At 36.1% G+C, this 12,473-nt stretch overlaps 1 protein-coding gene across 1 annotated transcript; it reads left to right on the top strand.

Moving 5' to 3' along the window:
• The first annotated feature begins 730 nt into the window (after positions 1–730).
• LOC141440067 (protein AF-9-like) lies at positions 731–12,119 on the top strand. Its single transcript, XM_074104545.1, is given in 4 exon segments — positions 731–8,444; positions 9,708–9,894; positions 10,581–10,881; positions 10,883–12,119. Coding segments are annotated over 4 exon segments (834 nt in total). The 5' UTR covers positions 731–8,432; the 3' UTR covers positions 11,217–12,119.
• Positions 12,120–12,473: the final 354 nt, after the last annotated feature.

Below are 12,473 nucleotides of genomic sequence, written 5' to 3'. Positions count from 1 at the left end.
CCCAAATGGGGTAGGCAGAGCACACAAAACGTTACCGCTTCGGAGCCACTTTTAGCAATTTTAGGTAGTGGTAGTGAATTTTACTAAATAGCTTTTTGTTCTATTCGGTTACCCATGGCAACGGAAAAAACTTTTTATTAGCTTTTACACTATGAATCGTGTTAAATCTTTTGAGGTATTGCGTTCAATCAAGGTAAGTTAAGAAGAATTAAATACTTATAATTGAACAAACGCAAAGCAAATTTTTAATTAACTCCTTTAAATTTTTTTTTTAATTTACAAACGATTATTCATCACTAATGACCCTTTGGCTAATTATTATTTAATGACTACATTGTACATTATTTTCAGACTACGAATAATAATTCTCAAAATCGAACTCCAGAATCTATTCGTAGTTTTCAAGAGCTTGATTGATTGCTTTAGTATTTTTACGCAGACAATAACAAACAAAACCTATTTTATAACGCCGAAATCCGTCAAGAGCAAGTAAACGAAGATGACAGAAGAGTTTTAGTAAAACAAAAAAAAAATTGTAATAACATGTTGTTCTTTGACTATACAAGTTATTGGCCTTACCTACTTACTATGAATTAAGTACACTATCGTTTCTTCCACTTCGATTTGCCCGTACTGACCTTGATGCTGTAACAGAAGCACCAACAGTAACAGTACCACTGCTGTTTTCGGGTTTATCGAATAATCTCCCGTAATGAAGAGCCCCTGTTCCACCATCCATTGATTAAATTTATCCGTCTGTTAAAACTAATCAATGGGTGGTGAAACAGCCCCTAAGTGTACGTGGATAACCACGTCAACAGGCGCCGAACCTGCTTCATCGACTTTGTACGGTGCTTCAAGACAAACTGAAATAAACAAAAGAACAGTTCTGTTTGTTTGTCAGAAGCGAGACGTTGTTAATGGAGACGTGGTTGAATTTTCTAAAAAGAACAGTTTTGTTTATTCGTGCCTTCGTGTATTTAACATCAGTAGCAGTTTTTCGAGCATCTTCAAGCCTCGAGGTAGATTCGTCAGCGTAATTACGGCTTCTAAGTACTCTTCTTTAGATAAACAACAATACTTAAATAAAAAAAAAAGTACTAAAAAACAGAAAACAAATCCAGTGGTCTTGAACTCGGTTTTAAGTAGCGTACTTAAAATACAACAATCGGGTCAGGACCCATGTGAACATTTCCAACTTTTTTTTTTACAAGAAATAAAGTATATTTAGGTCTGATAAGGAAAATAAACAGTTTTTTTAGAAATAGAGGATTATTTTCTTCTTTTCACGTTTTAAGACAAATTTTTGAGTGCTTCTCGTACAAAATTATTAATTTAGTATAATTTTTACAGCCTCATAGACCTCGTCAGAGTCAAAACTAAAATTAAGATAAATAAGTAGCAAAATTTTCATTAAATTTACATTGGCACATTCATTCTGAAACACTACTATTATGATTATACTGCACTGACTTAGTATGTGCTTAGTGCATTTGATGCAGAAAACAGTATTTTGCATACTTACTTTATTTTAGTTCAACAGTAAAAAGTTTAATGTAGTGCAAAACAGTATAATACTGTTTTCACTTCTCATGCTCTAAAAGAAGGTCAATATAGCCTTACGAGGCGGTAGTAAAGTGAGTACTTTAGTCCCTAGGGTGTAAAAGTAATTATTTTTTTAATTTAATTCGAGTGACTTTAAACTTTTGCCATAAAATAAGATATACATTTTTATGACGAAAATGTTACGTTCTTAGTCTACGTGGTCTTATTTCTATGCATTTTCCGCATAGAAGGTGGCGCCATTCTATTTATTCCAGTTTGTGTATGGACCATTTCGCCGATGCGATTTTGTTATATCTGTTTCTGGTTGGAAAAAAATACTTACCGCGAAAACTTTGAAATTGTTGTAGAGCGTAAATCATAAACGATTAAAATAAATTGATTATTCTCACAATGTCGTCAAGTGATAGTGAAAATTATGATGTCGAGCAAAGAGCAAAAGACATAATTGATAATCTTTTGCCGCCGTAATCTAGAAAGATTTATTTAAAAACCTATGAATGTTTTATGGACTGGAGGAATAAGAAACGCATTAATTCTTTCACAGAAATGACTATTTTTTTCTCGCAATCGAAGTGAAAAATAGAGTTTTCACCTCGAGACTAAAAGTCTAAAACCCTCGGATAAATAGACACCCTAGCTAAAGCTCGGGTGGCTAACCACCTCGGGTATATATTGGCTTAGTTTAGTCCCTCGATAAAAATATACTATTTTAACCGACGGAAAAAACGGAGGAGGTTCTCAAGTCGACGAGTATATTTTTTTATTTTATTTTTATGTTTGACCACGCATAACTTTTTACAGAGTAGGTAGTTCGATTTTGATAATTCTGTTTTAATTGGATAGCTTAAAATCGGTCCCATATAAGTTGAAAAAAAAATCCTACCCTAACTTAGGTGGGATTTTTTTTAAATAAAAACTTTTTAACAAAAAATTAAACCGCCGAAAAAACTAAATACCAAGTCCAAACCCAGAAGGGTGAAAGTCTCCACACATTACAGCCTGTGCCCGTTGAATGTATAGTCGACCTCCAAAGCACGCTTTTGCGCTGGCCTAAACTGCATAATTTTTGTTTTGCTAAGATTTATTTCCAAATTGTGATCTTTCAACAAGCTCACTACTTTAGTCATTATACTATTTAGATCAGCATGCAGGTTATCATTCTTATGACATGATGTCAGAATAGAGACGTCGTCCGCGAACAGCATACATGGTTTATCATTATCAATGATTTTGGGAAGGTCACTGATGTAAATTATAAACAACAAACAGCTAATTACACTTCCTTGGGGTATGGAATGGTTTATTTATTTAATTCTCATTAATTACTTTATTGGGTAGCACACAAAAATTTCGTTTTAACCCTACTGCCTGAAGAATGGGCTATGTGTTTTGAGCGTATGCATGTACATGGTATGTATGAATGTATGTACCTATGTCTTTTTTTTGGATCCTACTCTCTGTACTTAGACTAAAGCGGCTGGACAATTTTCAACATATGATGTATTTGAGAATTTGCCAAAACTGTCGAAGTCACCTAAAGTAAAGTATTTAAAATGTCAATATTATTTGGAAGGTAGGTATAGTAGGAATTATTGTAATTGTCCCGATCTCATTAAGAGCCAACCTTTCGAACAAAGCCATTGTATTCTATTGTGCCCTCAACCGCATAAATACTCAGTTTAAAATGAACGGAAATTAAAATAAAATAATTCATGGAGATAACGACTTTATTGTCTAGAGCAGGAAGTGCATTTTAAAATAAACACACGTTCGCAGATAATACTTTTCCATGAGGCTGCTTGTCTACAACGCATTCAATTTTGATAAACATTATCTGCCAACGAAGTTTTCTTTAAAATGAACTCTCTAATGTAATGAATAAAGTCGTTATTTCAAGAAACTATTTTATCTTATATTTCATTTCGTTTTAAACTGAGGATTATGCACTTGAGGACATAATAGAATACATGGCTTTGTTCGAGAGGTTGGCTCTTAAGGAGATAAAGGACAGCTCAAATAATTCCTACCTATAACTACTAATATCTTTTCTTTTAATTCTAAATTATACATTTTTATGTATTTTAAACAAGGTCTGCTGTTTAGTTCTATTCTATTCTAATTTCTAAGTCCTTCACACTTAATTGGCTTATATTTTTAACTTTAACATCGGAATAAGGACAAGATTTCATAAATGATTTTCGCGTTTAGCAAAACAAAACGTGGTGTGCATAGACGTGGTTGAATGTTCTCAAAAGAACACGACGTTTGTTTGTTTGTTAGAAAGAGACGTTCTTCATAGAAACGTTGTCGAATGTTCTCAAAAGAACAGTTTTGTTTGTTTGTCAGATATGTGACGTTGTTCACAGAGGTGTGGTCCAATGTGTTCAAAAGAACAGTTTTGTTTGTTGTTTCTTCGTGTCTTATAACATCAGCAGCAGTTCTTCAAGTAATTTCAAGCCTCGAGGTTATCTTCGTCGTCATTATTACAGCTAAGTACTACTTCAACACACTTTAACCAAAAAAACTCATTTCCACGTCACCTTTTGAGGTAGAGTTAGCGGCGCGTTTTTTTAACGTGGTATCCCCAGGAGGCCTATTCCACGGATCTGAACTAAAGTCACAGACTGAATTTTCTTTTGAATCATACCCGATCAGAACAATGATTCCATTATTTCGACTTTTCTTTTCTTTCTGCTTGTTCCGTGGACATTCCGTGGTAACTGCTGCATTGCCATTGGGTGATGGTGACCATTTTGGCTTGAACCGCCAAAGTTTATCCAGCGGACCGCTTTGGAATAAATAAGTAGTTTTATGCCAACGCTCAAAGTCGATAGGTCTTATAATATGTTTTTTTTCTTCGGTTCTTGCTTTTCTCGAGGATTTTGCGCTGGAAATCACCAACTGGTACGCAGCTCTTGTGCCCGTAGGAGCGAGTATGTAAGAGGGACAGGTGCCACTTTAATGTTTCGTCTACGTTTGGTAGTCTGAGGTTTAAAGGTTAAGGAACTGTGAAGTTTCAGAATTAAATTTTAATTTAATTATTCATTTTTAAAGAGAATTAATATGAAAATAAATATTCTGTGAATTTTTCAAATAACTACCTGGTTGCCGTTATTAATATCGAGCAAAAAAAGGAAAAAAAAACACGTTTGTTGTACGGAAGCCCCCCTTAAATATTTATTTTATGTTTTTAGTACTTGTTGTTAGAGCGGCAGCAGAAATACATCACCTGTGAAAACTTCTACTATCTAACTATCACGGTTCATGATATACAGCCTATTGACAGACAGACAGACGAACAGTGGAGTCTTATTAATAGGGTCCCGTATTTATCACCCTTCGGGCACAGAACACTAAAAAGGTCTCAAATCAAGGGCACTTTACACACATTTTTTCAGCTACATTTCCCAAAAACTACACCGGAACCCGACCCGCGCGAAGCCGGGGTGCGTCAACGTAGAGTGAATGCATTTTTTGGTTCATATTGATATTTTTAATTTAGTAATATTTTTTTAATGGAATGTCCAATTTGAATAATTCAAAAAGTAATCTACCTACAGGTAATGCAACCGTCTTGAATATAAAATTATTTATTTGGATAAGGATTAATACAAAGGTATGGATAACATGGTCTGATTTTAGTCGGCATTTCTGTCAACTTTTAAAATGTAAAAAAGTAGTTATAGGGGAAAGCAAGGCAAAACGGCACACTTAAGGGAAAACATACATATTTGAATAATTAACAGCTTTATTTATGAGACATTTGTAAGAAATAAACAAGTATTTATTATTCTATAATATTAATTAGTCAGACTTTAATCAAATCACAGGAAAAACGAGATATAGGATGATTTCCAAAATCTTGGTTTTGTTCCGTTCTGCCCTCATGGGTAGGTAAAATGGAACACACTTGAAGGCAAAATGGACCTAGCGTCTTCATCTTCGTCACAACACAATGATAGCACAATGATAGTGAGCTCACTTCTTACAAATTTTACACAGTGTTCGTTGGACTCTGAATACAGATGGAGCATTGACACTGAGCATCTTTTTCTTCTGACGAATCGCTTCCTTTTCCTTTGGCTTTGCCCTTACCTTGCCCCCTGCCCTTGCCCTTACCCAACTTAACTTGGTTGGCAATAAAAGGTACAAAACAAAAATAAATATTATAGAAAAAGTGCAAATGTAAAGCAAGTAAAGGCAAAATGGACCAGTGGACCGTTGTGCCTGGTCCGTTTTTCCTTTTGGTTAGTAATGAAAACAATTTATAATTTTGATTTTTTTAAGCTAACACTGATCTCATAATGTTTTATACTTAAAACAGACAATGCTTGACAGTTATTAATCAAGTTAGGGATATGTGAGACTGGACGCAAGTGACAGCTAAGCGAAATTCCAGTTTTTTACATCAAAATATCAGAAAAACGACTTACATTGATAAAAACGTGGCCATAAGCATGACAGTTTTAAGGGAACTGACCGAAAGCGGGAAAGGGGTGACTGAGATATTGCCAAACGAACCGCTAGATGAAGTTATAAGTTCACAAGATAATAGACTGTTCCGTTGTACATCTCCAACGATTCCATTAAGCCCGAACACGGCTTAGTTACGTTGTTTTATAACAGAGTTCCGTTGCCTACCTTCCGGCTTCAGCATCAGATCAATTCGAAAGAATATTAACTTAAACCTCCTTCTTAGTCACTTATCTAGGTATATTAATCATGATCGTTTATAGACGAGCGAGCATTACTTAGCTTTGACGAGTTCCATTGGTCATCTTCGGTCTTCTTCATCAGGTTCAAATTAACAAATGATACTTTCTGAATGTTAATGCTTATTTTAATGCTTAAAATGCCAAAATCGCCATAGGTGTGCCTATAAAATTTGAGGTTTACCCTCGATTTCCCCGGGATCTCATCATCAGATCTTGATTTGGTGACAATGGAATCACCTCAAAAGAATACCCTTTAGATTACAGAAATAATTTTGAAAATCGGTCCACAATTGACTGAGTAATCGGTGAACATACATAAAAAAATACAAACATTGGAACATAGAACCTCCTTTTTTGAAGTCGGTTAAAAAGTACTGGCTTACTCACATCATTATCAACGTCCAACCGAAACTCTGGATCTAGAAAGCTAGACTTTTAGTTGGACTTCGAAATTATCTCTTTTTATGGAGACAAGAACGTGAATGTATTTTGATATAATTCCATGGGATGAGAATTCTGCGATTTCGAAAAAGCCGCTGGCATACGCTAGCTAGCATAACCTGAAACTGATTTATAAGTGTTCAATTTATTTTCTTCCATTTACCTACTATTTTTCTCGCTGTCGTGAGGTGAAATTACCTTTATACTATAACGAAGGTCTGCCTGTCGCGAGCTCTTGCTCTATCTGGAACATTCTTCAGGAATAACTCTACTTACTCCTCGGTCATTGGCTAAAGAGTAGAGACGTGTTTTATGGACTTATACAACAGCACCTAAGAAACAATATCTCTCCAATAGTTTCGCTTAACTGGTAACCGGCTAGCCGGTCGGAGAAATAAAAGGCGTGTTGTTACAAAATAAAAATATAATACAAAAGAAAAATATATACAATTATTTCAGTCAGCACTGCTCTTGTAGATAAATTAAAAAAAACACTGGCCTGAGACTTCTAGGACAGGTAGGGAAACAGGGCAGGGTGATAAGGTAGCCTCGGAGCGTCCAGTCGCGCCGGCGATTTGCTCCGAGACAGCGGAGCGGAGTGAAAGTGGAGATGGGAAGAACAGCAGGAAAAAGGAAGGGCTGGAATGAAACACCCTGCTTTACTGCTTGCTTGCAGCACCCATCCAAGCCTCGTTTTAGCGTCGGACCAGCGAAAGAGAGCTAAACGAGACTTGGATTAGATTTTACAAAATGTAGACAAGAAATAAATGTTAGAAATAGAGATAATAATAAGTATTTACAATACCTGCAATAGTCGCAGCCCTTATATAACAAATAGTAGTCAGTGAAATAGCTATCACCGAGTAAATAATTAATATTTTCTTGTAAAGAAAATCAAATTTCGGCTTACGCCTTGCCAAATAGTAGAGCCAAAGACCGGAAAAAACAAACGAGTATCAATAATTTAGAATTTAGATTTTTTTTTCTTCTGTAAGCGGCCAGTTGCGCACCGCGGAGGTTTGCCATGTTACAAACTGACGTTCTTTTATCAAAAATGAACTATTTTACTTTCCTTTCATAGATAGCTTTCAGTTTCAGCTTTCAGCTGTTACAGTTGATAACGTGAGCTATCTTATTTGATTTGTTTTGTCTTTTAGTTAATATCGCATAAACGTCATTGCTGCAAGCTAAATAGGTACTTACTTACTACGTATTTTAGTTGAGAGTTGTTATATCTTACAACAATTGTTTAGGTACTTCAATTAGTAGGTAAACTTGATTTTTATTCCTAGATAAAATTAAGTTTTGATAAACGGTCCAGTTTGGATTAATCTATTTCACTTCGTGTTCGCTTTTTTAACTTCCTTGAACTAAATTATTTCAGGAAAGTTACTGATTCATAGTTTTTATAAAAAAAAATATATAAAAATATTACCTTTAATTTTTTTTAATTCTCAGCTGAGAAGGAAATTTGCTGTGCGCGGCAGTGGGAAAGGGAAGCGTGGGGAGGAGCCATGGAGCTGAATCAGGGCGGGAGTGATGCTCTGAGGTACCGCTACTCTACTGCTCTGAGGTACCTGTACGTACCTCATTAGTGCCTTCGCTCTGGCTCAGTGCAGTATACTTTTTAATCCTTTTTTTATTTTCGTGCAATTATTTCTGTGAATTGTGATTTTATTGAACAATAGCCTTAGTCACTCTACAGACTCAATGGAATCAAAGGTTAGTTTTGCTCTAGTTTCATTTTAACGATATTTTGCGGAATCTACGTTTAGGACCATCAAAAAGGTTGTTTGATATTGACAAAATTACACGTTTTTTTTAGTGTTTTTTTTAACTAAACTACCTATTCTTACATACCCAACATTCCTTCTTTAACGTTGCCATGTCAAAAATACCTGTTTGTATAGAGAGGGCATAATAAATGACAGCTCGACAGATTTTAATGTGTTTGTTTGTAATTTATTTTAGGTGAATAAATAAATATGCAGAGCACAGTACTTCTTTCTACATCATCTTCTTTCTTTTGGCTACTGTTCCAATCTATTTGGTGTTAGCCCTCCTAGTATTGGTGCGAAGGGAGCGCCAAAGTTCGCATAAGTACTCATTGGTAGCCATACCTACCGTAATTTTTGTCCGAATCATCTTTTGTCATCATTTTTTTCCCACTGAAACCTCAATTTTTTCTGAAATTTTTAAATGGTCATCCTATAGAAAACTATAGGTTGGGTTAGGTTTGTTTTATAATGATTCTGAAAAATTATTAGATTCAGAGAAAAAAGAGTTATGACAAACGATCATTCTGACAAACATTACATTCGGACTTTCAACAAGTATGCGAGCTGATATGGACCCATTGATGGTGGTCCACGGCCCATCTTTTTCTGTTCTATATTAAGTACTCTTCTGTTCATATGTTTATCTTCTCGTCTTATTACGTGTCCGAACAAGCGCAGACACGCTTGTTTTTTTTTTTTTTTTCGGCACTTACTCATTCTTAACCGTGGGATATTCATCAAAATTATTTAACTCTTTTTACAATAGTTCAATCGTTTTATCCATCCGTTCGTTTAAATTTTAATTTTACCGATTATCACAATACAAGTTTGTCAGGGACATAATTAGACTAACTAAATCACATGGATCATTACCGGCCAATGTTTGCACAAACAAATTAAATTCATTATAGGTATACCAATTAGGTTGATTGCTGTTTAATTTTCGCGTACTTACCTGGAACGCAAGAAATCAGCGATTCATTTTATCTAGTTACCAAAATACCATACAAATAAAGTCCTAGTATTATTCGTTGTACCTACTTGGCTTCTATTTAGAATTCAGTTAAATTATTTGCATTTGTTGCACTTCCTTACGAAAAGATAATGGAGATTTATTTTAAAACAGTATTCGTAAGATATTGTAGTGCTATTAAAGTACTGAGAAAACTTATGTCTATTACAAATTGATAACTTGACTGTGTTACAGATGTGCGTACGTATTTGGCTGGAGGTGGGACACGCGTGCGAGCCGCGCCTCTTACCACTGGGGCGCGCGCCTGCGCTAGACTGGCGCGTGTGGGTGCGCGGCGTCGCAGGCGCAAACATTAGTACATTCGTACAAAAAGTTGTCTTCCATCTGCACCCTGAGATACTATTTACTTACCCGAAGCGAGGTGAGCCATCGACTTAATTACATATCCCTAGACTCAACCCGCGGCTTCGCTCGCGTGAACCATTATGCCCATCTGCCACTTCCCTCGGAGCGGACTCCGCACGTACCTACTCAGTTTAATGTTTAACGATCGGCTGCATGGAAGTACTTCCACCGAATCTCTATGAAATTGATCGAAGGTGAACATTAAGATCTGGCAGTTGAATTTAAATTTCTATATTTGCTGAATTTTCATAGGAATTCTAAAATGTTAATGTAAATATATGTTATAATTAATGTTAACATGTGAGGTATCATTGGATTCATTATAACTTCCGTAGTGACATAGGGTAGAGTACTAATTCAATATGGCGTCTGCGAAAAATATATTGTAACAATATTGGGTATCAAACGAAAGCTAATAATTAGCCCATTCCAAATATATATGGTTTATAATACTTTTCATCTACCTTTTTCGCATAAATATCAAAAAATAAAACATAAAATTTAAAAATCATACCAACATACCTAGTCCACCAGCTAACATTACCATGTCCCACTGCTGCCTTGTCTTAGAAAGAGGCTTGAGCAGCGTGTGCCCCACGCGGGTCCAATGCACACTTGGAACTTTACATATACCTATGAACTGTCAGATTCTAATGAACGTTTTTATTTTTTAATTTATTCAATATTCAATATTCTTTGCAGTTCTTCGAGAGCCGCCATACGAGATTGAAGAGTCCGGGTCGGCGTCAATAGAAATACCAATAGACGTTTATCTGAAGTTCAGCACAAAGCCGAGGCGGATACACCTGAAGTACAGTCTTTCGATTGCAAATACCGCTCAGAGTAGTTCAGAATCGCGGTGCATTTATTACGACATCGAGAATCCTTCAGAACAGCTGCGACTGTCTCTAATAAGGGGAGGAGGAGAGTTAATCGGGCCGACCGGTGCGCAGACGTACCGCAGCAGCCTCGTCGTGTTATCTGACAGTGGAGAAGACCGCCCTCATTGCCACCACAAATCCTCAAAAAAAAAAGAAACAAGTTTACATCGAACCAATCCAGAACAAGCCGGTGTACGAGAAAACGATGCTATTTGACGAATGTTCAAAGTGCGACGAGTCGAGGTTAGATTTTACGAGTTCACTGCGAGGAGTGTCGATGACGGAAGATGAGATAAAGCACGTGTCGCAGTTGTATTTGTCGTACAGTAGCTACGAGAAGTCGGACGACGCGCTTCCACTGCCACCGCTATCCGATCCGATATACTGCATCCCCGAGTTGCCCGCATCTCTTCGCCACGCGCTTAGCAGCGTCGAAGTTGACTATGTTTTGCAATAGTCAGCGGTACAAAATGTAAAGAGATGTTAAATCCTTCAGCATAGCCAGTGGATCAAGCTGATCAGAGTACTCCTGGTCATCAAAAAATTGAGCAGCCTTACGTTGGATGCGAGAAGAAGCTGATACTAGGACTCTCCAGCCCAGATATGAGAGCACTCCATAAGCGGCCTAACCTGTGCTTTAAAAAGCTGTAGGCCTATGGGATGTCAAGAAGTACTACGCCGCTCTATTGAGAACCCCCAGTGGCTTTGAAGCTGGTTGATGAATGATGGACTTATCACTGGTACAAATATTACCTTCGTACATTATACCTACTGTTTTGTTTGGTGTTTTTTTAAACTAGCTGATAGTATTGTTAAGAATTCTCTGGAATAGGTACCTCTATCAGCTTCCTATAGTTGTGTTTATATGTAACAGTGCCGACGTACCTTACTTAACGGTTTACATTGATTGACAATAGGGCAAAAAGCAAATTAGTTATAGGCAAAGAATTAGTAACTAGATACGAAAATTGTTTGATTATGAAATAAAAACAGTAAATTACTTACTTGTTGTCATTGAATCAGTTTTCTCTGGCGGCTGGATATTTTCAGCGAAATAATTAGTTTATTAGTAAACTAATGGGTTCACCACACCCAGTAACAGTGCAGTGGCACTAATAATTAACGTTTGTTTATACCTAAGTATACCTAATAGTTCTAAGCTTAGTTATAAGTATAATTGATTTGAAGTATCTGGATATAACGATAATAATTATAACCGTCATGTACATGTGTGTCATGTAAACAAATGAATAAAATAATAAATGAACATTGTAAAATTATAGTATTTTTATTACCTTTGGGCGCACTTAACTAATCTCGACTTATCTTAAGAGCAAAAATTAAAAACTTTTTATTGATAACTCCTCGTATGCTAGAATAAAAATAAACTACATTCAAGTCTCATCTGCTTTAATAAGCGCAAATGCTGCTGATTCAAATAAATAAACAACAAAAAAGCCTTAAATTTGGCGCAGATCCGCGTTCTAAGTATACCAGGGGTTAATGGTTCTCTACAGGGGTTCTCTACTACAAAGTTCGTATCGTAACGTCCCTCTCACTCTCACTTCGTAGCGTAGGGCCAGACAAAACGTACCTATTCAAGTATCTATTTATTATCTATATAATTATGTTTATACGTTGCCTAGTATCCAGAGTACAAGCTTTGCTTAGTTAGGAACTAGGTCAATTGGTGTCAAGTGTCCCATGATATTTA

This window comes from Choristoneura fumiferana, chromosome 21 (assembly GCF_025370935.1).
Source record: "Choristoneura fumiferana chromosome 21, NRCan_CFum_1, whole genome shotgun sequence".
NCBI classification, from domain to species: Eukaryota; Metazoa; Arthropoda; class Insecta; order Lepidoptera; family Tortricidae; genus Choristoneura; species Choristoneura fumiferana.
This window is presented reverse-complemented; position numbering and strand designations above follow the sequence as displayed.